The sequence below is a fragment of the Lycium barbarum genome, chromosome 5 (assembly GCF_019175385.1).
Source record: "Lycium barbarum isolate Lr01 chromosome 5, ASM1917538v2, whole genome shotgun sequence".
NCBI lineage: Eukaryota > Viridiplantae > Streptophyta > Magnoliopsida > Solanales > Solanaceae > Lycium > Lycium barbarum.
In genome coordinates this window covers 139056458-139071212 of record NC_083341.1, presented here as the reverse complement: position 1 = coordinate 139071212, position 14755 = coordinate 139056458, and the positions used below count along the sequence as shown (strand labels likewise).

The 14755-nt window shown below is 36.9% G+C and overlaps 1 protein-coding gene across 1 annotated transcript; it reads right to left on the bottom strand.

Moving 5' to 3' along the window:
- Positions 1 to 7699: 7699 nt before the first annotated feature.
- LOC132641867 (prolycopene isomerase, chloroplastic) lies at positions 7700 to 14297 on the bottom strand. Its single transcript, XM_060358957.1, has 10 exons — positions 14021 to 14297; positions 12028 to 12251; positions 11701 to 11811; positions 11435 to 11488; positions 11005 to 11292; positions 10251 to 10442; positions 9976 to 10134; positions 8807 to 9043; positions 8439 to 8580; positions 7700 to 8044 (listed from the first exon to the last, which is right to left on the bottom strand). Exons 1-10 carry the CDS (start codon positions 14154 to 14156, stop codon positions 7872 to 7874), a joined length of 1716 nt encoding a protein of 571 aa, XP_060214940.1. The 5' UTR covers positions 14157 to 14297; the 3' UTR covers positions 7700 to 7871.
- Between the last annotated feature and the right edge of the window lie 458 nt (positions 14298 to 14755).

Below are 14755 nucleotides of genomic sequence, written 5' to 3'. Positions count from 1 at the left end.
TTGCTTGTGGTAAAAATGATATCAATCTTGTTTGTGATGAGTCTACCTGGTTTGTGGATTCAGGTGCCACTTCTCATGTCACGCCAAAGAAGGAATTATTTTCTTCTTATACTCCGGGTAATTTTGAAAATTTACGAATGGGCAATGATAGTGAGGTTGAGGTACTTGGTATTGGCACAGTTTGCTTGAAAAGTAAGAACGGTTCGAGGTTGGTTCTTAACAATGTCAAGCATGCTCCAGATGTTCGTCTGAATTTAATTTCTGTAGGAAAGCTTGATGATGATGGTTGTGATCAAACCATTGGTGGTGGCCAGTGGAAGCTTCTTAAAGGTTCAATGGTTGTGGCTCGAGGTTACAAGATGTCTGACTTGTACTTATTTCAGGGCTCCATTTGTGGTGACTCAGTAAATTTGGTGGAGAATGATACTTCATCAGAATTATGGCATAGAAGGCTGAGTCATATGAGCGAGAAGGGGATTGATAACTTGGCTAAGAAGAATTTGCTTTCTGGAGTGAAACAAGCAAAGTTAAAGAGATGTGTTCATTGCTTAGCCGGGAAACAGAAAAGAGTTTCTTTTTAAAGTCATTCGCCTTCAAGAAAGCATGATTTGCTGGAGTTGGTACATTCTGATTTGTGTGGTCCTTTTAAAGTAAGCTCTCGTGGTGGTGCACTTTACTTTGTGACTTTTATTGATGATTATTCTCGCAAACTCTGGGTATTTCCTTTGAAGTCCAAGGATCAAGTACTTGATGTGTTCAAGACTTTTCAGGCCTTGGTTGAGAGACAGACAGGGAAGAAACTAAAATGCATCCGCTCAGACAATGGTGGTGAATACATTGGTCCCTTTGATATTTATTGTAGACAGCAGGGTATTCGGCATCAGAAAACTCCTCCAAAGACTCCTCAGTTAAATGGTTTAGCAGAGAGGATGAACAGAACTCTAGTTGAAAGGGTTAGATGTTTGCTTTCAGATGCTAAGCTGCCAGATTCATTTTGGGCAGAAGCACTTAATACTGCTGCTTATGTTATTACTATTGCTTTGGATGGTGATGTCCCTGACAGAGTTTGGTTTGGTAAGGATGTCTCTTATGCTCATTTGAGAGTCTTCGGGTGTAAAGCCTTTGTGCATGTTCCTAAGGATGAGAGGTCAAAGCTGGAAGTTAAAACTAGGCAGTGTATCTTCATTGGTTATGGTCAAGATGAATTTGGCTATCATTTCTATGATCCAGTTGAGAAGAAACTTGTTAGAAGCCGTGATGTTGTGTTCTTTGAAGACCAGACAATTGAAGATTTTGACAAAGTTGAGAAAGTTAATTCTCAGAGCAATAAAAGCTTAGTTGATGTTGATCTAGTTCCTGTGACTATTGCACCCGAGGAAAACTTTCAAAATAATGAAGATAGTGATCATATTCAGAATGACCATCATGATGCTGTTGATGCTCCAGTGGAAGATGATGTGGTTGGCCAGCAACCAGTTTCTATTGATGCTCCAGAGAGTTCTCTCAGAAGATCTATTAGAGAGAAAGTACCTTTATCTCGTTATTCGCCCAATGAGTTTGTACTCTTGACTGACAAGGGAGAACCTGAAAGTTTTGATGAGGCCATGGATAGTGAAGAAAAGGAAAGGTGGTTTGATGCTATGCAAGATGAGATTAAATCCTTGCATGATAATCATACATTTGATCTGGTTAAGCTTCCTAGAGACAGAAAAGCTTTGAAAAACAGGTGGGTTTTTAGGGTGAAACATGAAGATGGTAACCCAGTTCCACGATACAAGGCTAGATTGGTTGTCAAGAGCTTTAATCAGAAGAAGGGAGTTAATTTTGATGAAATCTTTTCTCCAGTTGTGAAGATGTCATCCATTCGAGTTGTTCTGGGCTTGGCTGCAAGTCTAGACTTAGAGGTTGAGCAAATGGATGTTAAAACTGTTTTTCTCCATGGTGACTTAGATGAAGAAATTTATATGGAGCAACCAGAAGGTTTTGAAGTCAAGGGTAAAGAGAATTATGTTTGCAAATTGAAGAAGAACTTGTATGGTTTAAAACAAGCTCCCAGGCAGTGGTACAGGAAGTTTGGTTCTTTTATGAGTCAACAGGGCTTCAAGAAGACTTCTTCAGATCATTGTGTTTTTGTGCAAAAATTCTCTGATGGTGACTTTATCATTCTATTGCTTTATGTTGATGACATGCTTGTTATTGGTTAGAATGCTTGTAGAATTCAGAAGTTGAAGAAAGAATTGAATAAGTCTTTTGCCATGAAAGACTTGGGACCAGCAAGGCAGATTCTTGGCATGCAAATTGTTCGTGACAGAAAGGCCAAGGAGTTGTGGTTATCACAAGAGAAGTACATTCAGAAAGTACTTCGTAGGTTCAACATGGATAAAGCTAAAGTTGTCAAAACACCTTTAGCTATGCACTTCAAATTGAGCACGAAGCAGTGTCCTTCCAGTGATGGTGAGAAGGAAGATATGAAGAAAGTTCCTTATGCTTCAGCCGTTGGCAGTCTGATGTATGCAATGATTTGTACAAGACCTGATATTGCTCATGCCGTTGGTATTGTCAGCCGTTTTCTTTCTAATCCGGGAAGAGAGCATTGGAATGCTGTGAAGTGGATTATGAGATATCTTTGTGGCACTTCTAGTCTGAGTTTGTGTTTTAGGACAGGAAAGCCTATTCTTTGTGGTTACACTGATTCAGACATGTCCGGTGATGTTGATACTCGTAAGTCTACTTCGGGCTACTTGATTACTTATGCAGGGGGAGCTGTGTCTTGGCAATCTAGATTGCAAAAATATGTTGCTCTATCTACTACAGAAGCTGAGCTTATTGCTGCCGTTGAAGCTTGTAAAGAGTTGCTCTGGATGAAGAGATTTATGGGGGAACTTGGCTTTGCTCAAGAGAGGTATGTGCTTCATTGCGACAGTCAAAGTGCTATTCATCTTGGCAAGAACTCTACATTTCATGGTAGGTCGAAACATATTGATGTGAGATATCATTGAATTAGAGATGTTTTGGATTCTAAGTCGCTTGAACTTGAGAAGATTCACACCAATGATAATGGTTCGGATATGTTGACCAAAGCTTTGCCAACAAGGAAGTTTGAAGAGTGTTGCTTGATCGCCGCGATGGCGGTTTTCTCCACATAGTCGGGAGGGGGAGAATTGTTAGGTTTTTGGGTTTTCCCTTCCTATGTGGAATTGGATTAATAAAATCTAGTCCAATTAGGTTTTTGGGTTTTCCCTTCCTATGTGGAATTGAATTAATAAAATCCAATTCAATTTGGACCAGGCCAGTTTTACCCAAAATTTCCTCTATATATAGGATCAATTTAGGTCTTATTTTCAGAACACAAGAGTGAATTCATAGCAGCCATATAGAGGGAAAAACGTGAGAGAGAAAGCAGATTTTCGTCCAGAAATTTTCTGCTACAGCAATCCGCTTTAAATTACGTTTTCCGATTCGTTAACCGTTGGATCGTGCCTAAATTTGAACTGGGAGTTCTCAACATCTGGTTATTCGATTTCAACGGTGAAGATCGAATTTTGTGGTCTGTAGCTCCGGTTTTCGAGTACGAACAGTAGCTCGTTTTTAGGGGGTGATTTCTCTCTTTTCTTCGCTAGTTTTGGTGCTATCTTTTATGTATTGTTGCTCTGTGCTTGGATTTGTTGTTGTAGCCATTTGTAGAACATTGTTGTAACTCTTGTTGTTTATAGTGGAGCTTTTGTGGGCCGGAGGTCTCGTGGATGTTTCCTCTTCACATTGAAGGGGTTTTACCATGTAAATTTGGCGTCTCTTCCATTCGATTTATTTTTTGCTTGCTTTGCTATCTTATTGTTGGTATAGTTGCTACCTAGATTTCCATTTGTGATAGTGTTTATTGTCTTCTCTTGGTTCAAATAGTGTGGGAAGCTTCGACTTGGGTATTTCTTCCGCTGTTACCTCGTCGTGCAATTTGATTATTGCTTGTTTCTTCCCAACAGTGAGGGGTAAAATGGGTTAAGGGTGCTGAGATGGCATGCCAGTGGCATCCAACTCATCAAATGTTAGTGTCACGTAGGATTGGATGTCCACCTTGGACAAGTTTAACGTAGGAGGGGTATATTTGAACCCAAAATATAACATCAGGGATATATTTAGACCCAAAGTATAACGAAGGGTATATTTGGCCCTTTTCCGATAGTACAGGTGTATATTTGACCCTTTTCCGTAATAAAAATGAAAATAAAAATTACTTTATTGCTATTAGATGTAGTATTCGCTTTCTACCTAGATAGCCCTTTAAACTTGACATGTTTTGTAAGATAGACATATAAACTTATACGGTGATCAGATGGACATTTAAACTTGTCCAAAGTGTATTTTTTAAACACTGAGTCCACCTTGGCATATAGCGTGCTGTGTGTTTTCTTTTGAGCGCGTGAAGCTCCGCTTCTTGAAATTGATGAGACAGAAAAATAAATAAATAATGATAAAAAGTCCCTCTTTATATAGCCCATACCCCCATTAACATATAAAAATACCCCCACATACTCTTTTTCTTCATCGTTGAAAACACCATTGAAGGCAAAAAAGTTCAGCGGTCATACCAAATGCTTTCTTCTAAATCTCTCTTAGATTATTGGAAAGAAATCTGATTCACCTATTTTTTCATTATCTCCAATCTTCAAACAAGTTGACCACTAGGTAATGGGGTTGTTTTCTGTCATTGTGCAGTAAAAGTATTATTGAAGACTTCTTGGTTCTTGGTCTCCAAACCAAATAACCCGAAGATGTGACTGGGGCTTAACGAATCGTGTCAAAGGGTACGAAGAGAAAGAGTGCAAAAGGGCGAGTTTGAAGAAGTGTCTGCTTGTTCTGTGTATTCTTGGATTAACATTAATGTTTATCATGTATCTACTATTATTAGGACCGTTCGCAAGGTGCACAATTGCTATTTGAGGTCGGAATGGATTCTTGTTTAAGTTAGAAGAACGGACGACTCAATTGATCATCCATATCACATGATAATGTCCCATCATTCAAATCACAAGTGCCAAAACTAGGCGGACACAAATCGACCTCACAAGAAGCATCAATTCAGTCATCAATAGGATCAACTAATGTAGAAACACTTTCAAGCTTCAATTTTAAGGACATTTAGAGAACCGTCGTGGGGATTCCAAGTGTAGATGATAGAATGGGAGGACGGATTGGAGATAGATGAGCATCGAAGTGGCCAAACGAGTAAAGGGAGGCTATGATTGCAAAAGAGGCCACTTCATTAATTCAATATGTAATCTAATGTTATAAGGTCCTTTTTATGTTATCCTGCAATTTGGATGGAATTATGAATTTTGTATGCAATTTCTATTTAGTTGATCCATGTTGTAAATCAATGTTTCAATCAAATATATATGAAAGAATTTGGAATTACTCTGTGCTTATAAGTCCTCCCAAGGTGATTCTTAAAGGGCAATTTGCAGGATTGCCCTTCGCTGGGGGTGGTCTTTAATTTTTACCCCTCAAAATGGTGGTTTTAAAATTTTATCCTTCACGCAGAATTTTGCTGGGCGGAGTTTAACGTTAGAACTGAAGAATTCAGAAGTATCCCGTTGTGGAACACTACGTCATCTCGTTGCTATTTTAGGGAAAATTAGGAGTCGTTGATTTAACATGGAGTAGTGGAATGCAAATTTGGATTTTACAAAGTCCTGAAAGAGAAGAATGGGTGAAGCTTATTAACACTAGTGTACTTCCGACCTGCTGCAAAATCAAGGAGTATTAGAAGATGTTCTAATACTCCTTGTAGTGAAGATTAGTTTATGTAGTGATACTCTTAATGGTGAGATCATATTAATTAACTCAAGAATCAAGCCAAATCGGATATTCTTTTATCATTTGAAAAAAAATAGTTGGAGAGAAATTGAAGTGTTGGGGCTTGGAGAAAATGTTAAGATTACTGGTATATGTAGTTATGAGGATAGCCTCTGCTACCTAGGACAGATTTGATGTTAAAGTTTGTACTTTGAGCCTATGAGGCATTGGGAATTGATTCTTCTGGATAGACATTATACCTGAGATCATGGCTGGAGCTATTTATATATATATATATATATATATAATATTAGATGTTGAATTCTCTTGACTTCTTTGAATAATACTTTTTTTTTAATGCTTCTGCCATTGCGTAAAATTTGCAAAATCCAAATTCATATGAAAGAGGAAGGAGTTATAGGCTAAGTTACTCGCACTCTTCACTTTTGGTGCCGCGCCGATATCGACACGACGTGGGTGTGGGTGCGGGATCCATACGCAATCTGGTCAAACGATTTTGGGTGCTTTGACCAAAATTGACAGAGAAATTCCTGAAAGATTCAATGATTTCTGTAATCAAAACAAAAGACAAGTTGAAATTGAAGAAAATAGGATACCTTGAATAGAAATTCCTATGCCACTCCTTTTCCTTTTATCTCTTTCTGGGATTTTCCTCTTGATCAATATTTTCTTCTCAGATTTTCCACATAATATCTCATAATTAAGGTTTTATAATTCTATTTTTAGATATTTGAATTAATTTTAGCCGAATCCCCGGATCGTAAAATTTAGATCATGAAGGCATCGACCTCTAGATCCACACTAGCATCGGACACCCGCACCCGAGTCTGAGCAACTTAAGTTATAGGTTACCAATACCAAGGAACATAAACAATTCCGAATGTTGTAACTGAATAAGATTATAAAAAAGCTCAATGTCTTTTACATGTATGACGAATAATTCAAGACTCTTGCTCTGCACCATCAAAATCATCTCCCTTCATTTTCTTTTTATAATCGTATTGTCCGAATCAACTTGTACGCATCTAGGTTAATTTTATGGGATACCTGCTACCTCCAATCAATACAGTTATCGGGCAACTCAGTCCATCAAAGCTTGGACAAATGCAAGAAATCACCTAGTGTTGAGATTTGAACATGAAAATCATGATTCTCAACTCCGCTTCATGGACCATTAGGCCACACCCTTGAGTGTCATTTCAACTTAATTGCTAGGACGTGCTAATTCAATTAATTTTGTAAAAATGGTTAAAATCAAAAAGATAAAAGATTGGTAAAAGTAACAAAGCAATGATTTATTAACAAGCCAATACACCAGAGGAAAATTTACTGTAGTGATTTTCTAAATAATCAAATATCTTCAAGACAAGTACCACTCATTAAATAAAAAAATAAAAAAAGGTACTTAAATTCTAATGTATATACTAATAACGGTCATTTCAAATCTGGAACTCATCAAAACTTTGACTAGTCTTAGTAGTTAGCACTTACTATCAAGAATATAGCATATAAGCAAATCATCTCTTTTCAATAAGAGCGGATAACTGAAAAAAGTACAATAATAGTAACAAATAAGCATGTTCTGGTGTAAAAGAAAAAAACGAATAGTTGAAATGTACTCGGATGAACATGGCAAGAACATACCAGATAAGAGTCAAGTGGATGATCGTCTAGTCCAATCTGGAGGCTGTGAACGCATCATATGCATGAGTATGAACAGTGAAGTACCTTAGATGAATTCGCAACTTTTTTTTCACTGGAAAAAGTACCACCGATGTAGAAGGATTCCCAAGTCCAGCACTATAACAAGTTTGAAGTTTTCAAAGATGAAGGAGAGTATAACTTGTTAATCAATAAGAACAGAAAAAACTAGTAAGCAAACATGTGCGGAGAATATAACTTTCATTCCAAAGAAGTTTCGAGCAGAAGATTCGCCATGCTACATTTCATTAATATAAACAAAAGGGAGAATTGTACAAAGTATAACCAAAGTTAAGCTTTATACAGAATGAATCAAAACTCCAGGACTTCAAACGACTTGACGTCTCGGAGTCTCCTCATATCCCTACAGCATCAAGAAGTTGCGAATGTTGTGTCACAGAAACCAGTGAATTTGCAACAATGGCACCACTAGCAGCAACTGCAGGCACTCCAATGCCAGGAAAAGTAGAGTCTCCACAGCACAAGAGTTGTGGAATTGGTGTTGAATGTCCAGGAAATGTGCCTTTACCTGCAGACGAAAATTTAACATAGATCACTATCGAGGTTTAGAATGAGTTTGATTTTATTATAAATTTATACATTTTAATGCTTTTGATATGTATTATGTGTACAGTCGGATCTTTTTTTTTTTTTTTTATTAGCAACAGTCGGATCTCTCTATATCAGTGATCCTCTATAACAACATTTCGCTATAACAATCAAGTTGTCTTTGGAACCGATTTTCATATTATGTTATATTATATCTACTCTATAACATTATTTAGCTATAGCAGCCAAAAAAGACCTGGACAAACGATGTCATTATTAAGAGGTTCTACTTTACATAGTTCGAGTCAAAAGTAATGACTTCAGTGAACAACACCCCCCCCCCCCCTCCCCCGCCCAGATCCACCTCTATTTACCTGCCAATATAGCCGGCCCATAGGTCCCTCTGTTTCTTCTAAGAAATCTTTGATGTGTTAATGGAGTTCCAACTAATTTCACCTCACACTTCTCGCGATTAAACCCTGGCCCAAGTGCTTTCTCCACAGCCTTCCACATTACCTGTCATGTAAGCAGAAAAATCAGGTGAGAAGTGACCTCAATATGCATACAAATTTACAGCTACCTAAAGTGAAAAGTTCAATAAGTTCTTGACCGAACGTCACAAATTGCAAAGATACATATAGAGAAGGAAAAGGAAAGTCAAAGAGAAGGAAAAGAACCTGAAAAGAGGACAAACAAACATGTGATAAGAGATACCCAGAGCATAAATAAGAAAACAAACTACCTCGGATCTTTCAGCCTTGAGGTTTTTGTACTCATTGCTTCGGCGATCAAGACCTTCCCAAATTTCAAATGGCTCAGTTCCAGGGGTATACGCATGCAAAACATGCTTTCCAGGTGGAGCAAGATCCGGACTAAGCACACTAGGCACAGATATTAGCACGATGTTCTGATCAGCATCAACCCCTCTGTCCCAGTCATTAACAACTATATGATGGATTCCCAGGTCATCAGGTATACCCTAAACATCCAGTACAATGACAATTAAAGAAAGCCATGCCAATGAAGACAAAAACAAAAAGGAAATATTTCTATAACCCACAAGAGGAAGAGCAAAAAAGAGCGGAACAAAAGGAAAAGTATTAATATATATTTTTTTTTTATCAAGAAGAATAGTACTAACATAATTACCCCGAAAATGACCTTTCTAATCATTATTTCATGATTGGGTAGTTTAGTTTATGGGGTCTTTTACTTTCAATCCATGAAAGCCATATCCCATTTTCGCAGTCAACTAATTGAATTGCATGAAGAATGGTATGCACTATCAAAGGTTCTCCTTGACACGTACATATTAACAATTCTGCTTACGGACATCAAGGGGGGAAGGGAGAGTATTAGTTACAGGTTCGGATGAACCAAGTAACTTTTGTTTAGATCCAATATTTGTATTAGGAAATTCATATACATTTTTAATTGTGAACCCATTTACTATGACAACTATGGGTTCCGTGGCAAGTTTAGAACCCATAAACTCTAGATTTTGGCTCCGCCTCTGATCAAAGGATGTTATGGGATGGATGAGATCCTTTCACCCATAACTAGAGATACCCGGGTTCAAACCCTAGGAAAGGAAAGGAATGCAGCGTGAATCTAGATTAGCCGAGCCAGTAGGTTCCAGATACCAGATGTTTAAGCCAAAACAAATCCTAGTTTTGGAGGGTCATTAGGTGAATTATAAATTTCTCAAACCTTAAATTAGTAACACTTCAGGTATTTACACTTTCTTCTTAACCAGAAAACCTCAGCAGAAATTCAATGACAAGACACTAACCTTCTCGGCCCATTCATAAGACGGTATAGATATAAAGTTGAAACAATCAGAACAGTATACCAGGGATGTCCATACAACCATTAGAATTCTCAACAACACATTTTTATGCTGCACCTTACCTCTGCATCGAAACCCAAATGCAAATGCATAAATGATTCACACTGTTGGGTCGTTTTGATCCTGTCCTGGTATGATTTTGGGACAACTTCTGGAGGCAATAAACTCAAGGTATCCCACATAGATGCATTGCTGACTACAGCCTTCTTGGCACGGATAAACTGCAACATCAAGTATTTTGGTTTTATGTTTTTGATGAGGAAAAAGCACTACCTTAATAAAAAAATGTCATGTATTATTTCACAATGCGTCTTTTTTTTTTAATTTTTAAACTTACTTGGCCACCTCTTAGTTTGACTCCAACAGCTCGGCCCTTTTCAACAACTATGTTTTCTACGTGACTCTTGAGAGAAATCCGCCCACCAAACTTTTGTAATCCTCGAACAAGAGCATCAACAATTGCTCCACTTCCATGAAGTGGATATTCTAGAGTACAACCTGGCTTATACCACTCTGAAAACATGTACACCTATGAAGCATAAAGGATGATAATGACGAAGTTGCATCAATTAATGGTAAGAATGATGATACTTACACCAATAAGGTAAATTAAGTGGAAGGAGGTTAAACATAAAAGCGAGTACAAAAAGTGAGACATGAACAAAAATCTACAAGATGACTTTCTGGATTCCAATCATAGGATGGAAAAGAGGTCCTATTATAAAAGTTAACCTTTAAAACTCTTAATTTCCGCAATAAAACCAACAAAATCTTAAGCTTAATAAAATTAGACAATTTTAATCTGTGCAAACCCAAATTTGACACATTAATCTAAAAGGTAAATTTCTGAATTCCAACCACAGGGTGTGAGGTGCTATTTCTAAAAGTTGACTGCAGTATTAAATTTCTATAGCAGCAACCGATGAAATTTAAAATCCGAAACAGCTCCATTGTCACCATACTACTTTTCACAAATAACATCATGGAGGAAGCAACATGCATGATTTAGAGACACTTAGCGAAGATTAAGCAACATTTTCCTGATAGATGACAACAACATAACTAAGGAAATATGCATGTCCTGTAATTACCATTTCTGCTGAGAGTATGCCGTTAGTTTTGACCCCGGCAAGCAAGAAAGCAAGGAGATCCAGCCAATTCCGTATAAAAGGGTCTTTTATCCCCAAAGAATCAATGATTTCTGAAAAGGGTCTGAGAAGTTTGGTAGCACCAAGGGCTCCTTGAGGTCCCATTTGAGCAAAAGATTTAAAGAGGGAAGGTGCATATCTAGCAGCAGCAGTGGAAAGTACACCCAAGTCGCCTCGGATAGATAGTGGAGGCAGAGCCATTGCAGCTGCTGAGATTGGAAGTATTGCGTCCTGTAAAAACAAAACACTATGCAAATGAGAGCAAGGGACTGTCAAGAGATCTCATTTAAATTGTAAAAAATTGCATCTCTGGGTATTAGAACAATCAAGAACATAAGAAACAAAACACGTAAAGGAAGTATGCAATACTCACAAGAAGTTTTCTCCACTCTCTCGCTGAATCTGGTCCTCCATACTTCTCAAGATCCTGAATTGTGAGAAAGATTATCATGAAGGATTTAATAAGGAAATATAACCATTCAGTTAAAAGATACTCCCTCTGTTTCAATTTGTTTGTCTTAGTTTAATTAGGCACGGAGTTTAAGAAAGTAAAGAAGACTTTTGAATTTTGTGGTTTAAACTAGAGATTTTCGATGATGTCTATGAAACATGTTACCAAAAGCCAATAGCAGGTCATACCTTAAAAAACTCTGTTGGGCCAATGCGTGACAAGAATTCACCTTCAGGTAAGTATACCATCCATGAGTCATAGTTTACACAGGGAATTGATTCACCTAATGCATCAAGAACCTGAGAAACATATCAATGTTGGAGACTTAAAAGCAAATAAATACTTTAGGGAAACTGGTCCCATTAAAACATTTGCCAACGCCAGCACTATTCTTTATTCTCACATCTAACAGTTAGATACAGATAGGAATTCACAATCAACAACTCCAGGTGATTAAGTTCAAGTGTTCAACGTTTGAACAAACAAAGCCAAATCATAAACAGATAGAGTGTAACCTGCGCTAATGGATTTGCCTGAGGACCTCTTGATTGGAAACCGGAGAACAATGATGGACCAGAATCAAATTTATACCCTTTAATATCAAAAGAGTGAGCTGCACCCCCAGCTACATCATGGCTTTCCACCACTAAAACATTTTGGCCATACCTAGCAAGAAGTCCAGCACAACATAGCCCACCTATACCGCTCCCAATAACAACGATATCTGCTTCTGCCTTGCCTGCACATTATTCTGCAGTCACATAAACATATGTTCCTGTAGTGAGAGAACTTATCCGCGTTATAAAAGTCTACACTGGCAGATCCTCAGAATTATGGTTTTTTCCTTAATTGGAACATCAATTTACAGTGAGGTCCATATTTCATGGGTTACCAAGTGGATACATCACGAGTTATCATGTCCACCGAATACCGATCAGTTGCATGCTAATCATGAAGAGAATTTTTTTTAACAGACATTAGAATCCAGGAATTTACAACAGCGAGACACATCGTGCATAGATTTGTTCCTTTTTAGGAAAAAGTACTCCACTTGTCCCATGTATACAACATACAAGGTAATGTGACTTGTAAAAGAATCAGTTATAAGAAACTGTCAAAACATATTGCAGTGTCCAAACTTAGAGAAGCATGTAAGTACATTATTCCCCGTCCCAATTTTGGCTCATTGAGTGTAACTTTGACCAATCTTTGGAACTATCAGTTACGTTAATTTGAAGTTTACATATTCAAAAACTACACTAAATTTGCAAATTTTGCTGTATCAAAGTAAAAAAAGTACATGTAGAGATGGTAGTCAATATTTACTTAATTTGCTTCACGGTATGCCAAAAACAGTTAGAAATATATTGGAATTGAGGGTATGTAGGGATATGTTGCATCTGTTAACAAAGGAACAACATAAAAAAAAAAAAAATGTGATGGAAGTCATTGCTTAATCTCATCAGTATAATTGGAAGGTCACATTTCATTTTTAGCGAACCAGGCAGCGGCAGAGCTAAGACTGTCAAAAGGAGTTCAATTGAATCCGCTTACACCGCACAAATAGGGTAAAAACAACTCTTTTTAACATATACTCCATGTTGAGTCCCCCTAATATTAGTGTATTCAGTCACTATGCAAGTTTGACTTTTTCTTAATCCCCTTGTTAAAATTTCTAGTTCTAGTTCCGCTACTAGAACCAAGTGTCGTTAGAAGTCTTTGTACATAACTACTAATACTGTATAAAGGGGTGACAAAATTAGCTCATGAAAACATAATCCGTATAACCTGCATAAAGAACATCGTTGCCCCTAAAAATAAAATAATTACCCGCTCATGCCCCTCTTACTTTTATGCCTCTGAAACTATTTATCTGAAATGCTCCCAAAATTATGATACCAACATGATATATTTATATACTGAAACGGTATCATACTCATTTATTCAAAAGACACTTTTAAAAAAAACTCTATTATATCATCATCTTATATACATATTTTGTGATGATATCGTGGAAGACTGCTTTAGTCCATCAATGAGACACTCTCCAATCCTCTGTGATACCATCGTAATACATAAATATACTGAGAGAATATCATGGAGGACAGCTTCAGTCTCTCTCTTAGTCCTCCACGATATATAAATATACTACGATGATATCACGAAGGAAAGTTTTTGGGTGAGAGAGTACTTGGGTAAATATTTTCGATCGGTTGGTAAGAAGCGAAATTAGCTTATAAGGGAGATGAGCAGGTAAATATTTTACATTTTATGAATATTTTGTGTTGTTTTCCCTGTTTATTAACTCAGTCCATTCTAACTAGTCCAATTGAGCTTATACAAAAGTTGGGTTTATATGCTAGCCCAAATGAAACCTTATCAAAGTATTTTTTTTACATTTTTGTTTGAAATTTTATTCAAAATACATAATAAAGAAACAAAATATTTTATTAGGTAGTTAAATAAAGGAAAACAAAGAAAGAAATTAAAAAACAAGTATAGCTGTACCTGAGACGGGTGGCTTCGAAGTAACCGTGGTGGAGACAGAAATTTCACTGCGTGTAAAAATTGTGCGTTTTTTATTTGCTGAGCTGAAATTGAAAATGGGAAAAAATGGTTGATACTGAGGAAACCTCAACGCCATTGAATTTTTTTTATTCGTGCAGCTAATAGGCTATAGGCTATAGCACAAAATGTGTAATACTAGTAATATTAATCTCCCTAGCAGCTTGTTGATATATTAATGCATTTAAAAAGTGGCCACGTTCTAAGTTTTTGCTCCACAGCTTCCCTCCCTATCTCTTTTGTAAAGTATTGGCCTTTAATGAGTGGATTTTACTTGAGAAAGTGACAATAATGGTCCCTTATGTTTAAAGGTTGGTTCAAAATAGCCCCTTGAGTATGCATTGAACAGTTTTTTGTCCTTTATGTTTGTATAAGTTAATATTTTTAGTCACTGACAAACATTTACTTCCTCCGTCCTGATTTATATGGCACAATTTGACTAGATACGAAGTTTAAGAAAGAAATGAAGACTTTTAAAATTTATGGTCCAGAACAAACCTTAGATATTTATATGGTTGTGAATCATCTCACAAAAGTTAAATTATTTCTAAATATAAAAATATACTAAAAAGAAAAGTCTGACACATAAATTGGGAAAGAGGGAGTAACAATTTATATCTGTTAGATTTGACACAAAGTGGGAAGAAAAAGTAACTACAAACACTAAGAAGTTCATGA

What these genes read in the sequence shown, in the direction of transcription:
- LOC132641867 (XM_060358957.1), bottom strand. Translation starts at nt 14,156, where the DNA reads ATGGCGTTGAGGTTTCCTCAGTATCAACCATTTTTTCCCATTTTCAAT. An exon ending in GCCCAACAGAGTTTTTTAAG is followed by an intron (nt 11,489 to 11,700) that starts GTATGACCTGCT and finishes CTCACAATTCAG; the next exon opens with GATCTTGAGAAGTATGGAGG. An exon ending in TGGGCCGGCTATATTGGCAG is followed by an intron (nt 8,045 to 8,438) that starts GTAAATAGAGGT and finishes TTTCGTCTGCAG; the next exon opens with GTAAAGGCACATTTCCTGGA.